The 12,506-nt window shown below is 49.1% G+C and overlaps 1 protein-coding gene across 2 annotated transcripts in view; it reads left to right on the forward strand.

Annotated features, from left to right (window-relative positions):
* LOC149355398 (anaphase-promoting complex subunit 10-like) overlaps positions 1–12,506 on the forward strand; it is a 90,456-nt gene that overhangs the window by 61,762 nt on the left and 16,188 nt on the right. The window contains exon 5 of one of the 2 annotated variants that reach the window (XM_089577634.1): positions 5,632–6,001. In XM_089577634.1, coding sequence (XP_089433760.1) covers positions 5,632–5,917 — 286 coding nt within the window. In that variant the 3' untranslated portion in view covers positions 5,918–6,001. Of the gene's footprint in view, positions 1–5,631; positions 6,002–12,506 lie in introns of those variants that run through there. The other variant, XM_089577635.1, reaches the window with a different exon arrangement.

Below are 12,506 nucleotides of genomic sequence, written 5' to 3' on the forward strand. Positions count from 1 at the left end.
AGCGATGACATATTCAGTGATATTCTACATTGATCAACACCACAAAATAAATAAATTAATTAAAAATCCCCTGTGTCTCTTGGTTTCTGTGGCTGTTGGGTTCTCTCATATATATATATATATATATATATATATATATATATATATATATATATATATATATATATATATATATATATATATAAGCCAGATAGTCCGAATCGTAGCTATAGTATACCCTTCAAATAAAGCCGGAACCACGTAAGCTACCAGAGCTCAAGATCAAAGAAGCCCCAGCAGTAGTAGTGGAAATGCAATCAAACCATCACAACGTTCATCGCACAGTTACATGAACACAAGTCCTCATAGATACTAATAGTGAAATAATGCTGACAATTTCTGCGAAGTACCATCTATGACGTCAAATCCATCAAATCTGCATTGCGACACATTCAAATCTATATATAAACAATGGATCCTTACATGGCCACTAAAGGGTTACATTGCATGCACAGATGCACTCTTCAGCAAAACCTCGCCCCCAGGTCCTGTGATGCCGTGGCCAAATATATATGACCGCTATGAGCAAGCAATGTGTATAACTTCCACCAGAACAGCCATACACTGCTACACAATCTCTGAAGCAATATAGTACCACCCTCTCCAACCCTTTTATATTAGTGACTGGGCACCATGCAATGCAAGTAGTACAGCCGTAATCTGTAAAGAAGTGGTTGCAGATCAACTCCAGAAAAATAGTTTTATCTGTCTTTCCTTTCTACAGATTTCTTTAGAGCGCTATTTTACCAGCTGCATTAACCAATCAGCAGCAGAAACAAAATTTCAATACCATAGCTGATTAGTTGTCTGGGTTCAGCAAACATTTTCTTACTTTTTAAAGATTGCTTTTGCACTTTGCCAGCATTTTCATAAAAGGGTCCTATGATAAAGTGGTATATACCTATAACTTCGATCATCACTGGATATGTGAGAAGTGCCAAAACCAAAACAAGGAAGGTTATCATAACTCAGTTAACAAGTTAGGTCAGTACTTACCGCTGTGTAACTCCAAGCAGAGGCTTGTTTACTTGCGGTGCACAACATTGGAAGCAAAGTGCACGAAAAACATGAGCTTGAAAGCTTCGCATGGATTGGTTGCGTGCATCACTGCCAGGGTGTCAAGGCATAGGGGGAAGCTCTTTGCAGTAAGGAAACTGCCTCCTGCACAAAACAAGTTTTAAATCAGGAATGCTCGCCCGAGTGCGGTACCACAGGGAATTACACCTTTTGCAATGATGATTGATTGATTGATTGATTTATTGATGCGGTTTAACGTCCCAAAGCGACTAAGGCTATGAGACGCCGTAGTGGAGGGCTCCGGAAATTTCGACCACCTGGGGTTCTTTAGCGTGCACTGACATCGCACAGTACACGGGCCTCTAGAATTTCTCCTCCAAAGAAATTCAACCGCCGCGGCCGGGACCGAACCCGCGTCTTTTGGGTGAGCAGCCGAACGCCATAACCACTGAGCCACCGCGGCGGCTCCTTTTGCAATGATGAAAGGAGAACATGGCATGTCCCCGATGTCGTCATCACTGGCAGATTCCTGGCATAAGAGGGAGTTAAATGCATATAAGAATTGTCTACTAAAGTAGCACCATGTGAAAGCTGCAACTTTAAACCAGTTAGAAATAAGCATATAGCAGAGCATAAGCATAAAGAAGAGCAAAAGAGAGGTCCTCCATCAAGTGGTGTCAAGGGACTGTTCTAGCACTGCAGTTAATCCGGCTGACCGGTAGTGAATAACCTTGCACCTGCCAACCCCCTCAAATGTCACACTACTAGGTCACAGGGGATTATTTAACATAAGTAGAGCGCAGCTTGCGTTTTATCTAAGCCAGCGAGCAAAATGTTTGTAAATGGATGTTTTAAGTAGCATAGTGCGAGGTACTAAGGTGCGCAGTCGCCGTGATCGGCGCATTGCTGCGGAAAGTTCGCGCTCGCGTAGTGCATGCTCAATGGTGTACAGTTATCTCGAGGCGCCCATTTAACGAGTAAAAGAACTATTTGCTAAAGAAGCACCAGAAAAACGCATGCAGCAGATATCGTATTCAACAACCACAGAGCCCGAGCAGACGCGCGCGGCACGGTTGTGGGCGGGGTGGATGGATGGATGGTAGTGGCGTAACTCTTCGTATCGGGCGGTGGCTTGCGCCTCCTAGCCTAGGATTCCACCCCCCCCCCCCCTTTTTTAAATTTGTTTGTATTTTAATCTGTGTAATTTGGCCATCTTTCATAATGTTACTCCTGCCTTGACCTCTTCCATGGGCTGGCCGAAGCGATGGCGATTGCCATTGGAGGATCCGGAGTGAGCTCGCATGTCGAAGGGGCTCAAAAATCTGGAATGTCGACTCGAATGACATCAGTGCCGTTGGAAAACTTCCCGTGGCAGTGCAAGTTCGGCATTTGGAACGCGCGTGTAGAAACTTTCGGCTGAAAACTAAAATCACAATGTTAAACCTTACAAAATAAACGCAATTACTGCATTACTTGCACCTGCGTGAATAAACGACGATAAAAATAAAAAGATACAACGTACCCTTCTGATCCTTTCTTGGACGAGAAACGAATTTGAAAAGCCTGCGCTCTTTGACGTGCTCCTCCGCTAACCAATCGCGTACTTCCCTGGCCTAAAATTTCCCGCGCTTACTCGGTTTTTAGGTGTGCATATCTGCAGACAAAACAAAATTTGTGCCCACTTCACTTTCCCGCAAACTATAACACTCTTCCCTGTTTCTCGCTTGTGTTCCTCTTTCTTCCGCGCGCTGTGCACCTTTTGTGAGACATAGTGAAGCAGCAGTGACGCATCGGTGGTAAAGCGGCTGTGGTGGGCACGCTATTTCGAAATAATAGCATTCGCTCTCCACTCATACGCAGGCGTGCTCTTGATTCTTTGCAAGTGAATTAGGACGCTCAAAACAAGTTATGGAGACTGCTAGTCTTGAGATCTGTAGTGGTAACTAAAGCTGCCCGTCCACTTAAGATTTTCCAGGTGCCCCGGCGATTTATCTTCACTGCCCTTTTCAACAGCGGTACAAGCCCGCAACAACACTTCCAAAAGACAATAAAAAGCGTTTCATTGATTCCGGTAAAAAATTGGCAGGGGCTTAGCTAAGGTTCAGCCTGGATATCTCGAAGCGAAAAGCTGCGGTAATGCTTATAGTTTAGCTTATGGTTATGGTTGGTTATTGATTATTGGGGTTTAGCGTCCCAAAGCAACTCACGCTATGAGAGACGCCGTAGTGGAGGGCTCCGGAAATTTCTACCACCTCGGGTTCTTTAACGTGCACTGACATCGCACAGAACACGGGCCTCTAGAATTTCGCCTCCATCGAAATTCAGCCGCTGCGGCCGGGGTCGAATCCGCGTCTTTCGGGTCAGCAGCCGAGCGCCGTGACCACTGAGCCACCACGGCGGGGTTAGTTTATGGTTATGCTTTATGATTTAGCCTATGGATATGCTTACGGTTTAGCTTATGATTATGCTTTATGATTACGCCTATGGATATGCTTACGGTTTAATTTATGTTTTAACTTCCGGTTATGCTTATGATTTAGCCTATGGTTATGCTTACGGCTTAACTTAAGGTTATTCTTTGGTTAGCTTATGGTTATGCTATACGTCTGCCTTGTGTAGTTATGAAAATTGCTTATCAATGATAATGTTACGCGGCGGCCAGCCGAAGAATGAGGCGTGGTGAACGATGGCTATGAGATGGTTTAATGGCCGCTGGCCTAGCGTGGGCGCTCCGTCCCGCACCACTGCCAGCTTCGTCTTCGTCACACTACCCGGGGCCTCCGAGCGATCGTCCCGATCGGTGACGAACAGACGGCGAAATGGCGATGGTCTTGAGTGAGGGATCGAACAATATGTAGAAGATGGTGCAGTGCTGGCCGCCACGATGCGAAAGATGAAATGAGAGGCAGATGAGTCCCGGTCCACGAAGCATCCGGGCCGGAGGGTGCCAGGAGCTGACGGCCGAGATCCGTGGACGCACCGGACGGCAGGGGCAGGAGGGCGGTGTCCTCATGTATGGGTCTTGGGTCAGTGGGATCTTGGGTGGGTGGGGTCTTGGGTCGGTGGGGTCTTGGGTCGGTGGGGTCTTGGGTCGGTGGGGTCTTGGGTCCGTCGGGTCTTGGGTCGTCGTGTCGTGTGGTCCGGGCGGGGGACGGGGCTGGGGTGAGCGGCGAGGTCGGTTCAGGTCAGGCGGGCTGGGGCACGGCCGTGCGGCGCTGACCAGGTACTCACGGCCGACGTCCACGGCAGGGCCAGGACGTCGAAGCTCCGTGACCAGGATGGCGATGAAGGGACCCCAGCACCTCACACCAAATGTTACGCGGCGGCCAGCCGAAGAATGAGGCGTGGTGAACGATGGCTATGAGATGGTTTAATGGCCGCTGGCCTAGCGCGGGCGCTCCGTCCCGCGCCACTGCCAGCTTCGTCTTCGTAACAATATATACCATAAGTTATGCAGGATTATTAAACTTCTTTATTCATCATTGTTGAGCACATTGAATGCGCACGCCTATTCTCTGGCAAGCGGTTATATAGCCGGCCTCAGCGATAAACACGCGCTTGCGGCGAGCGTCAAACGATGACGCTTAGCGCACGGCAGCGTGCGCCTGTTCTAATGGGCAAGCGCACCTTATATACCCCTCCTTCCAAATGCGCACTGCGCACGGCTGCAGCGAAAGGTCAAACGATGGCGAGGAGGGAAGCGGCGGCGCACATGCGCAGTAGCCTGCGCCGTGAGTGACGTCACTCATGCTCTTACATACGCCGGCTCACGCGAAGCGCTGTGTTAACTAGCGTAGTGAAGCTTTTCGCTTCAAAATGTGCGCCACTTACCTTGTGTGCGAACGGTCTGAACGGTGAATGTCCCGGACGCAGCACGTCCGTATTATTCTAGCTTTCCGCTCATCACGTCAATGCCGCCAATGGATGAATGCAGGACCGTAGCAAATAGGACTGCAGAATGTCCACTGCTTCTCATTCTGCGCGCTAATATTGCGCTTAGAAACTTTTTGACGCTCAAAATATGTGACGGGACTGAAGAAAGGTGGCAATGGTTTTTCGGATCACTTTTTTGTGCAATGGTGGTGCTCACGTGACCAAAGTTCGGTGAGATGGGGGTGTTGCGGCTCCAAAAACAGAAAATTACTTTTTTTTTGCCGTTAACGCGTTTCTGTTAAAGGCGTAAAAGAGATACTCTGTATATGACAACAGAAAATTTCCGTAAAAATACCTGCAATTCCACACACATTTCTTACTATGTCATTCTTGTGTTCACCCTGTCGCACTCCAGCGCCGCTGTTATGCCCAAGAGTGCAGTGTGGATCAGGTGGCCGCTGCGTGATCTCCACAGTGAGGCCACTCCTTTCCTACCCCTCTCCTCTCGACATTCATCCGCAACTGCGCGGAATGCTCCACATTCGTACCACGAACGCATCTTCCAGGCTAAAGAGGCGGTCCTAATCAGCTAACGCCGGTCAATTTCAGTTTGCGCCCCACATTGCTGATTGCTGTTGCCCGCTGAATGAAATTGCCCGCATGCTATACAGTGTCAACATTTGTTCTGACCTATGTTTACAGGATTGCCGTGAAAGTGGGAAGCACTTTCCACGACCTGCGGGTGGTCAAAACTGTTCACCTGAATGAGCCAACGGGATGGGTGCACATTGCTATGCAAGACTTGGCTGGCCACCCTGTCCGCGCCTTCCATGTGCAGATTGCAGTCTTCCAGAACCACATGGATGGCTTCGACACCCGTCTGCGACAGATCAAGTTGTACTCTCCTGCTCAGCGAGCCATCGTCAGTGTCTTGCCAGGCCTCCACTTCACGAGTGCGGAATGCATTGCCTTCAGCTGCATCCGCTGAGAGATCAGCGTGTAAGCATTATTGCACGATAGAGCATGGTGGGATTTTGTACTGATTTAAGCAACTTAAAGCGATTCGTTTGTGCACATGTGTCGTGTTTTCATACGTGATCTTCTCAATCCGGCTATTCTTGTCTCTACTCTTGCTCAAGGTCAAGCATAACTGACTGCACGGAAGAATCTAAAGAAGTCGTTACGTCGTTACTAATTTCTGAAAGGGAAGAATGAATTGCTAGACGTGAGCAGTAGTTGTACACAAAGGGCTATACTTCGTGTCATATGACATGCTTGCTTGCTCCAAGCATTGTTCGTCAGCCTGTGTCTGCCCAGATATGTCTAATACCGTGAGCGCACCGCGCAGTTTGAACAACGATTATAAAGGAGAGCAAACCACGATATTGCTTGTACTGAAGACAGTACTAACGTACCGCGCGTGCGTGTAATAGCAAGACCGACACAGTGAAACAGACTTCGCAACAGAACCTCATCTTCAGTCGTATTGTATTGCACATCAGAACCTGACGGCAAAGAGGAGCGCCGGTCGAGCCACCACTGCTGCTCTGCTTTCGTAGTCCAAAGCGTTGCTCGGGAGGCCGCGGCGTATAGCAGCGCACGAACACTCGCTGGCGTTGAAGCAGCGGATCTTTCACGATGCTTCCGCGGCCACATCGGCCAACAGAAATAAAGTGAGGAAAAACGCCACACCTGAACCGCGCTTAAATGGTATAGCGTCTCGGCAGCTGGCAGGCGCTGAAAAATCTCGAAGAAGACAGGGTGGTGGCCATTCTTGCCGGACATAAGGATGCCCACATTACTTAATCTGCAGTCGCGTCCAAAGCCCTGTGGTCGGTAAATAAGAGCGCGATTACTTTTTACCACCCAGGTTTAGAAGTTTATTCTTTTTAGACATTTCATGTGCACAATCTTCCCTAGCTGGCCAACTAAGCCGCTTGTGCTCTGACTCCTCACGGGGACACTGACCCGTCCCTGGTTCATGCATGCTATACGAAACCAGCAGCCTAGAATACCTGGCTCTCATTCGTATTTTGTTGCCAGCATCAGTTTAGCTCTACCGGGACGCCGACTGGATCGTGGGCCACGCATGCTATACGAGACCAGCACTGTACCAGCTCTGGTAAGGAGCTCCATACTGAGTGCGTGAGGAAGAACGTCGGACACCGCCGTATCTTAACAGCTTTCACGAAGGAGAAAGTGGTTGTTGGTTTCAACCAGGACAGCGGTTACTGTACCATAGCTTATTTGTGGATTGCATTCGTCGGCGGCAGTCACCTGAAGGACCACGAATGCGCATGAGTTATATGCATCGGTACTATAAGCCAGCATACTGAACTGCAATCCAGGAATGGGTATCTGAGACAGGAAATCAACACTTATGCAAGCATTCGTCGTCATATTTGCTTGCATTGAGTAGCCAACGTATGGAGCGGTCTTCGCAGCCATAGCTTCGGATTTAAGCTAAGAAAGGCAAGAACTGAGGTAAGGTACAAAAAGAGCGACTGGCTCTTCCCGAATGGTTTTGTTTCTTTAGCCTGAAACGACAGCCGACTTTAATAATGCCATAGCTGGCTGTAAGAAAGGTCATAATGAGGTATTTATTGAACTTGCGATACTCTACCGAAATTAAATGCGGGTTAAATGATCTCCAATGTTTCCGGACACCTTATTCCCTTTAAGGGGATAACTTGCGGCTATTTTTTGATAGAGTGTTGCACCTAGCAGTGACTTATTTGTTTCAGGAGAATTTAGAGTCTTTCAGGAAAAAACAAACAAACTGTGAGGCCGCATAATTACAGACCTTAAGATGCAACGGATGCAAATTTATGAAGACACCCCAAGCACAGCGCGAGAGACTGGCAGTTAAACACGCGGGACGTTCGGCTGCGGCGGTGATGCAGAAGTCTAATGCACTGGCCAGTGAAGCTAATCATCTCGCGCCGCTGCGGGCTCGAAATCCTCTCACGGTCATTAAGTTTTCATTCATTAGTACCAGAGCACTCGTACGCTCAACAACCCCAACCATGAATCCCAACTATGAATATTAACGACCGATCTTACGGTTTGGAGCCGTTGCATAGCAACAGTGACGCCACTTCAAGTATCTTGTGTTTCAAGTAAATAAATGTATTAATAAATACTATATATCGCCGCAACTGGGATTTGAACCCGTGGTGGCGAAAATAGATCAGCTTGGCTGTCGCTTGCACTAGAGCGATATACTATCGCTGCAGCCGGTCACGCCTCGTGTGGAACTACAGCACACTGTCACGCTGCGCATTGCGCATCGTCGTCTTGATCAACTTCCACCTGCGGCGCGAACAGATAATATCAGCTTAACCTCAATTAGGAGTTAAACGTAGCCTAATATAACCTCAATTAGGAGTTAAACTCAGCCTAATATCGTCGCCAAACGTGCTGACGACCCAGCAAAGCAAACCCATGAGCCAACCAGGCAAAACACATGCTTTAGCACATCTATACTGTTTGACTGCGTTAAAACCCTGCCATTTCTGATTTTTCATGTTCTCCGTCCACCTAGCACTCTGACTTCCCTTGCTACGCTTGCCTTCTCTCGTAGCGGTGTTGGTACTGCCGCAGCATCCCAGTTGCCTCCGGTGGTGGTGGAGACTGAAATTTGGCGTCATCGTGTGATTGGTTCCTTGATGTCAAGTGACCTCAATGACGTCACAACTCTTGCGAACAATCACTGAATTTCATGTCAACGTTCTCCAGCGATGACAACTCAAATGCTATCGCACTGATATTTGTTATTCTATGCAGCGAACGCAGTAAGCAATAGTCAGAGAATACTTAGCAGGGTAGCACGTACTCTGGTATTTTTACGCAGCCAGATTTTGCCACTAGTGATAACATTTTTTTTTAATTTCAATCCTAATGCCCATCGTTTAAACACAGTCCACAATCTTTCGGAAAGCTGAATTTTTAAGGGCTGCTCCTTTGGCTGAGGAAAGCTGGTGATATGTGAAATGAAAGAATCCCAACAACGCCAATAATTTCAATTTATTTATTTATTCACATACCCTAAATTCCTCAGGGAGGCATTACAAGGGGGGGAGGGAAAATACAACAATGAATAAAAGCAATAATCAACACAAATAATGAAAGCAAACAATGCGGCAGATCGTTCGCATATTAAAATAGCCTTCACTTTGCGAACAAATTCATCGTGACTATTAACTGACGCAATGCTTTGTGAAAGTTTGTTCCAGTGACGAATATCTATGAAGAGCGGTGAAGGATGAAGTAAGTTAGAGCGAGCAAATTTGGACTGGACATTGAAGTTGTAGCCTATGCATGCAAAATGCCATAAGCAGGCGTGATATGAGCGGCGAAGAACGATGACGGTGCGTGATAATACCGATGAAAACAAGACAAAAGAGAAAACAGTCTTTTTTTCCAAAGAGCATGAATTTGGCGATCTTTTTATTTCCGTAGCGTACTGCCTCGGGCCACCGGGTGTTTACATCGACCACGCACAGCGCGTAACGGTGCCCGCGCATGGATAGTTGTTCAATTGGCCGCATGCGATCGATGGTGACACCTTGAAACGGACTGTCTGGTCTAGGGAGGGGCGTGAGTGGCGCTCGGACAAGAATGCGCGCAGGGGCCTTCACCTGGCACGAGCGGCCCGTACGGTAGTATTGCTTCACATCTCTCGCTATGCTTGGCCAGTAGAACGACCCCTTTATTCGCTGCAGTGTTTTGCGTTCACCCAGGTGCCCTGCCCACACCGAATCATGCGTCAACCTAAAGACCTCTGAGCGCCGTTCTGATGGTAGCACCAACTGACGACATTGGCGTCCTGCAACTGGCTCTCGGTGGAAAAGTAGCTCGTCCTGTATAAGCACGCTGTGTGAGCCCTCTTTGGTCTGCGCCCAAGACTCGCTTAGCGATTCGTCAGCCAGCTGTGCGTTGCGGAACTGTTGCCTCGCTGTCTGCTTCGTTTCGGTTAGGCTAAAAGTGGGCTCAACCTCTCCGGCGAACGCTATTGTACCATCGCCACTAAGGCTCGTTCGTCGGTAATTAACACCTCAGCTTTTAACTCGTCTGAATGACTTGGTCTCTCCCCAAGGAGCTCCTCACAGTTACCTGGCGTAATCAGGGCGTCTACGCCTGCGACCAGCTCATCGGTAAGTAGACACAGCACTCTACGTTCGGACGGATTAAACGACACTAGGGATGCACTTTCAATTGCCTTCAATAGCACGTAAGCTACTTCGCCGACTACCTGACTTACAAATGCTCCTTTCAGCTTCAGTGTTGACCCCGCGCTTTCATACGCCCGGCAGAGCGACTTGCGAACGACCGTCACGTCGGCACCTGAGTCAGCCAAGGCCCTGAGCTCCTGACCCGCGCTCTTCATCCTGACAGTCCGTTCATCACCTGCTTCTGTGTGTCGCCTGCTAGCCCCCGCCTCGCTCTGCTGAATAAATGGAACGCCTACACGAGCAACAATCTGCCTCTCGCCTTTGCGATTGGTGCTCCCATCTTAGCTGCGTCCATTCTTCTTCTCGGGCATTCCCTCGCAAAGTGGCCCCTCTCGTGGCACTTGTAGCACTGTCGCACATGACGCCCCTCAGCTGTGCTGCTTCCCGATTGAGACCACGTAGCGGACCGCTTCTCGGCAGAATGTTTTCCCGTTGCGGCCGGGGCTGATTCTACTGATGATCTACACTTCCGACTTTCTTCTAAATTCTCTGCAAGCTCGACAAGGTCATTAGGTTAAAGGAATCCCCTTTTCTAACCAGTGCTACGTATGCCCTCGCATCGGCGCCAAAGCATTCCTTAAGTCGGTCATCCACCATAAATCTTGAATTCCTCCATCGTGCGCACTTTACGGCTGTCTAGATAATAGTCGAGGTCATTCTGCAGCCCTAGAGAAAACTGCTTCCACGTTTTGCCGGCTGCCTTGCTGCTTGGCGAGAACAGCCTCTTGTATTCTGCAGCCGACAGTCTGAGTCCATGAAGAATTTTATATTTGAGAGCGGCAAATTTTTTCCTTTGCTCGGCTGATAACCGCACGAGCCCCCGCGCCCTTCGCTCAGCCTCGTCAAGACCAGTGCGGCCCACCACTCGTTCGGGACGTCGCACGAGTATAAGGTAACTTCCACCTCCTCAAACCATTCAGGCACTAACCGCTCGTGACTCGGCATAGGTGCCAAGATGCCTTTCAATAGGCTGGCATGTTTTAGCCTCCAATCTTCGTCTGCGCCGGTGTTCATTGCTGCGGTGCTTCCGCTATCGCTAGCCTCCGTGCTCTGTCCCCATCACAATCGCTCTGTTTCTAGAATCAATTGCTGATTCTGCGTCTGATATTCTACAATCTTTAATGGCAACCGCAGCAATGTGAGCTGCTCCGACGCCGCTACTGGTACAGCGTCTACATCGCCCTCGCTTATGTTGCCCACGGCTGCCAACTCTTCAGTCTGTTCCCCTTCTTCCATATTGGCCCCCTGCTTAGTGCTGCCGCTCACAGCACCGCCCGTTGGCATGGCTCGCCGTGTCCCGGCTTGATCCGGCTTTCCAGGCGGTTGTCGAGGTCCGGTGTTGTCGCCGTTCCCGCAGACTCCAGTTCTGTCAAAGCTGGTCCTGTCCGACGGCGCCAGTCAAGTTTCGAAGCCGCTTCCCAGCTCTCACCCGCCGTGCTCGTCTCAAGAGGTGGCGGTCTTTTGAGTTTCAGGCCTTCGAAGAGATCCTCGCCGCACCCGCAGCGCTCGAACACGCTGACAGGCGGTCTGTTGGGGTGTGCATGTCGAGCACCTTGCAAGACTGCTATGACGCTGGACCAAAAGTTTTCACTGGTTTATTCTATCTCCCCAGTCGAAAAAAAAACATCAGCCCATGTCTGGTGTTTACACCACACCGCAAATTAAGACACGGGTTGTGGTGTGACCCGCCCTGGTGTGACCCGGCCTGGTATGACCCGGCCTGGTGTTACCGGGTCTGGTGTGACCCGGCCTAATGTTTTTGGTGTGGCCCGTTCTAGTGTTTTGGCGCGGCCTGGTCTGCTGTTTTCTGATGTGATTTAATTTGGTGTCGTGCCGGAAGGGTTAGGAGCCTTTCGGAACAATTTCCCTCTTTCACGATATGTGCCACCCGAAGTGGAGCATAACGAGCATACCTGGTACCGAGAAAACAGGTTGAAAAGAAGCGCACGTGGGTGATGCAGGCAAGGTGTGGCTCCACAAGACGCCAACTGCACATGTGAGGTGGCAAGTGTGAGCTGAACGGCTGCCCTCTTCTGTCACTTGGTACTGTTGCTGATATAAACTGCACAAGTACAGTTAAACCACCAGCTTCTGCAATGCTGGCGCTGTTGTTCACAATCACCGGAGAGCTCAAAGAGAAGAGTTGCGTGCACGCAGAGTGGCCATGAGATAAACGCAAATTCAATGTGCTTTGATAGCGATGCAGTGCATTAGGATACAGATAACAGCATGCATACATCAGCACTTAGTTTTTACACTTACCAATTGAACTTTTAGAGAAAGAAAATGAAATAAAATTTGCACGCATACGTCAATACTCAATTTGTATGCTTGCCAAAACAA

Source organism: Amblyomma mixtum, chromosome 3 (assembly GCF_055824585.1).
Source record: "Amblyomma mixtum isolate Tamu chromosome 3, ASM5582458v1, whole genome shotgun sequence".
Classification (NCBI taxonomy): domain Eukaryota; kingdom Metazoa; phylum Arthropoda; class Arachnida; order Ixodida; family Ixodidae; genus Amblyomma; species Amblyomma mixtum.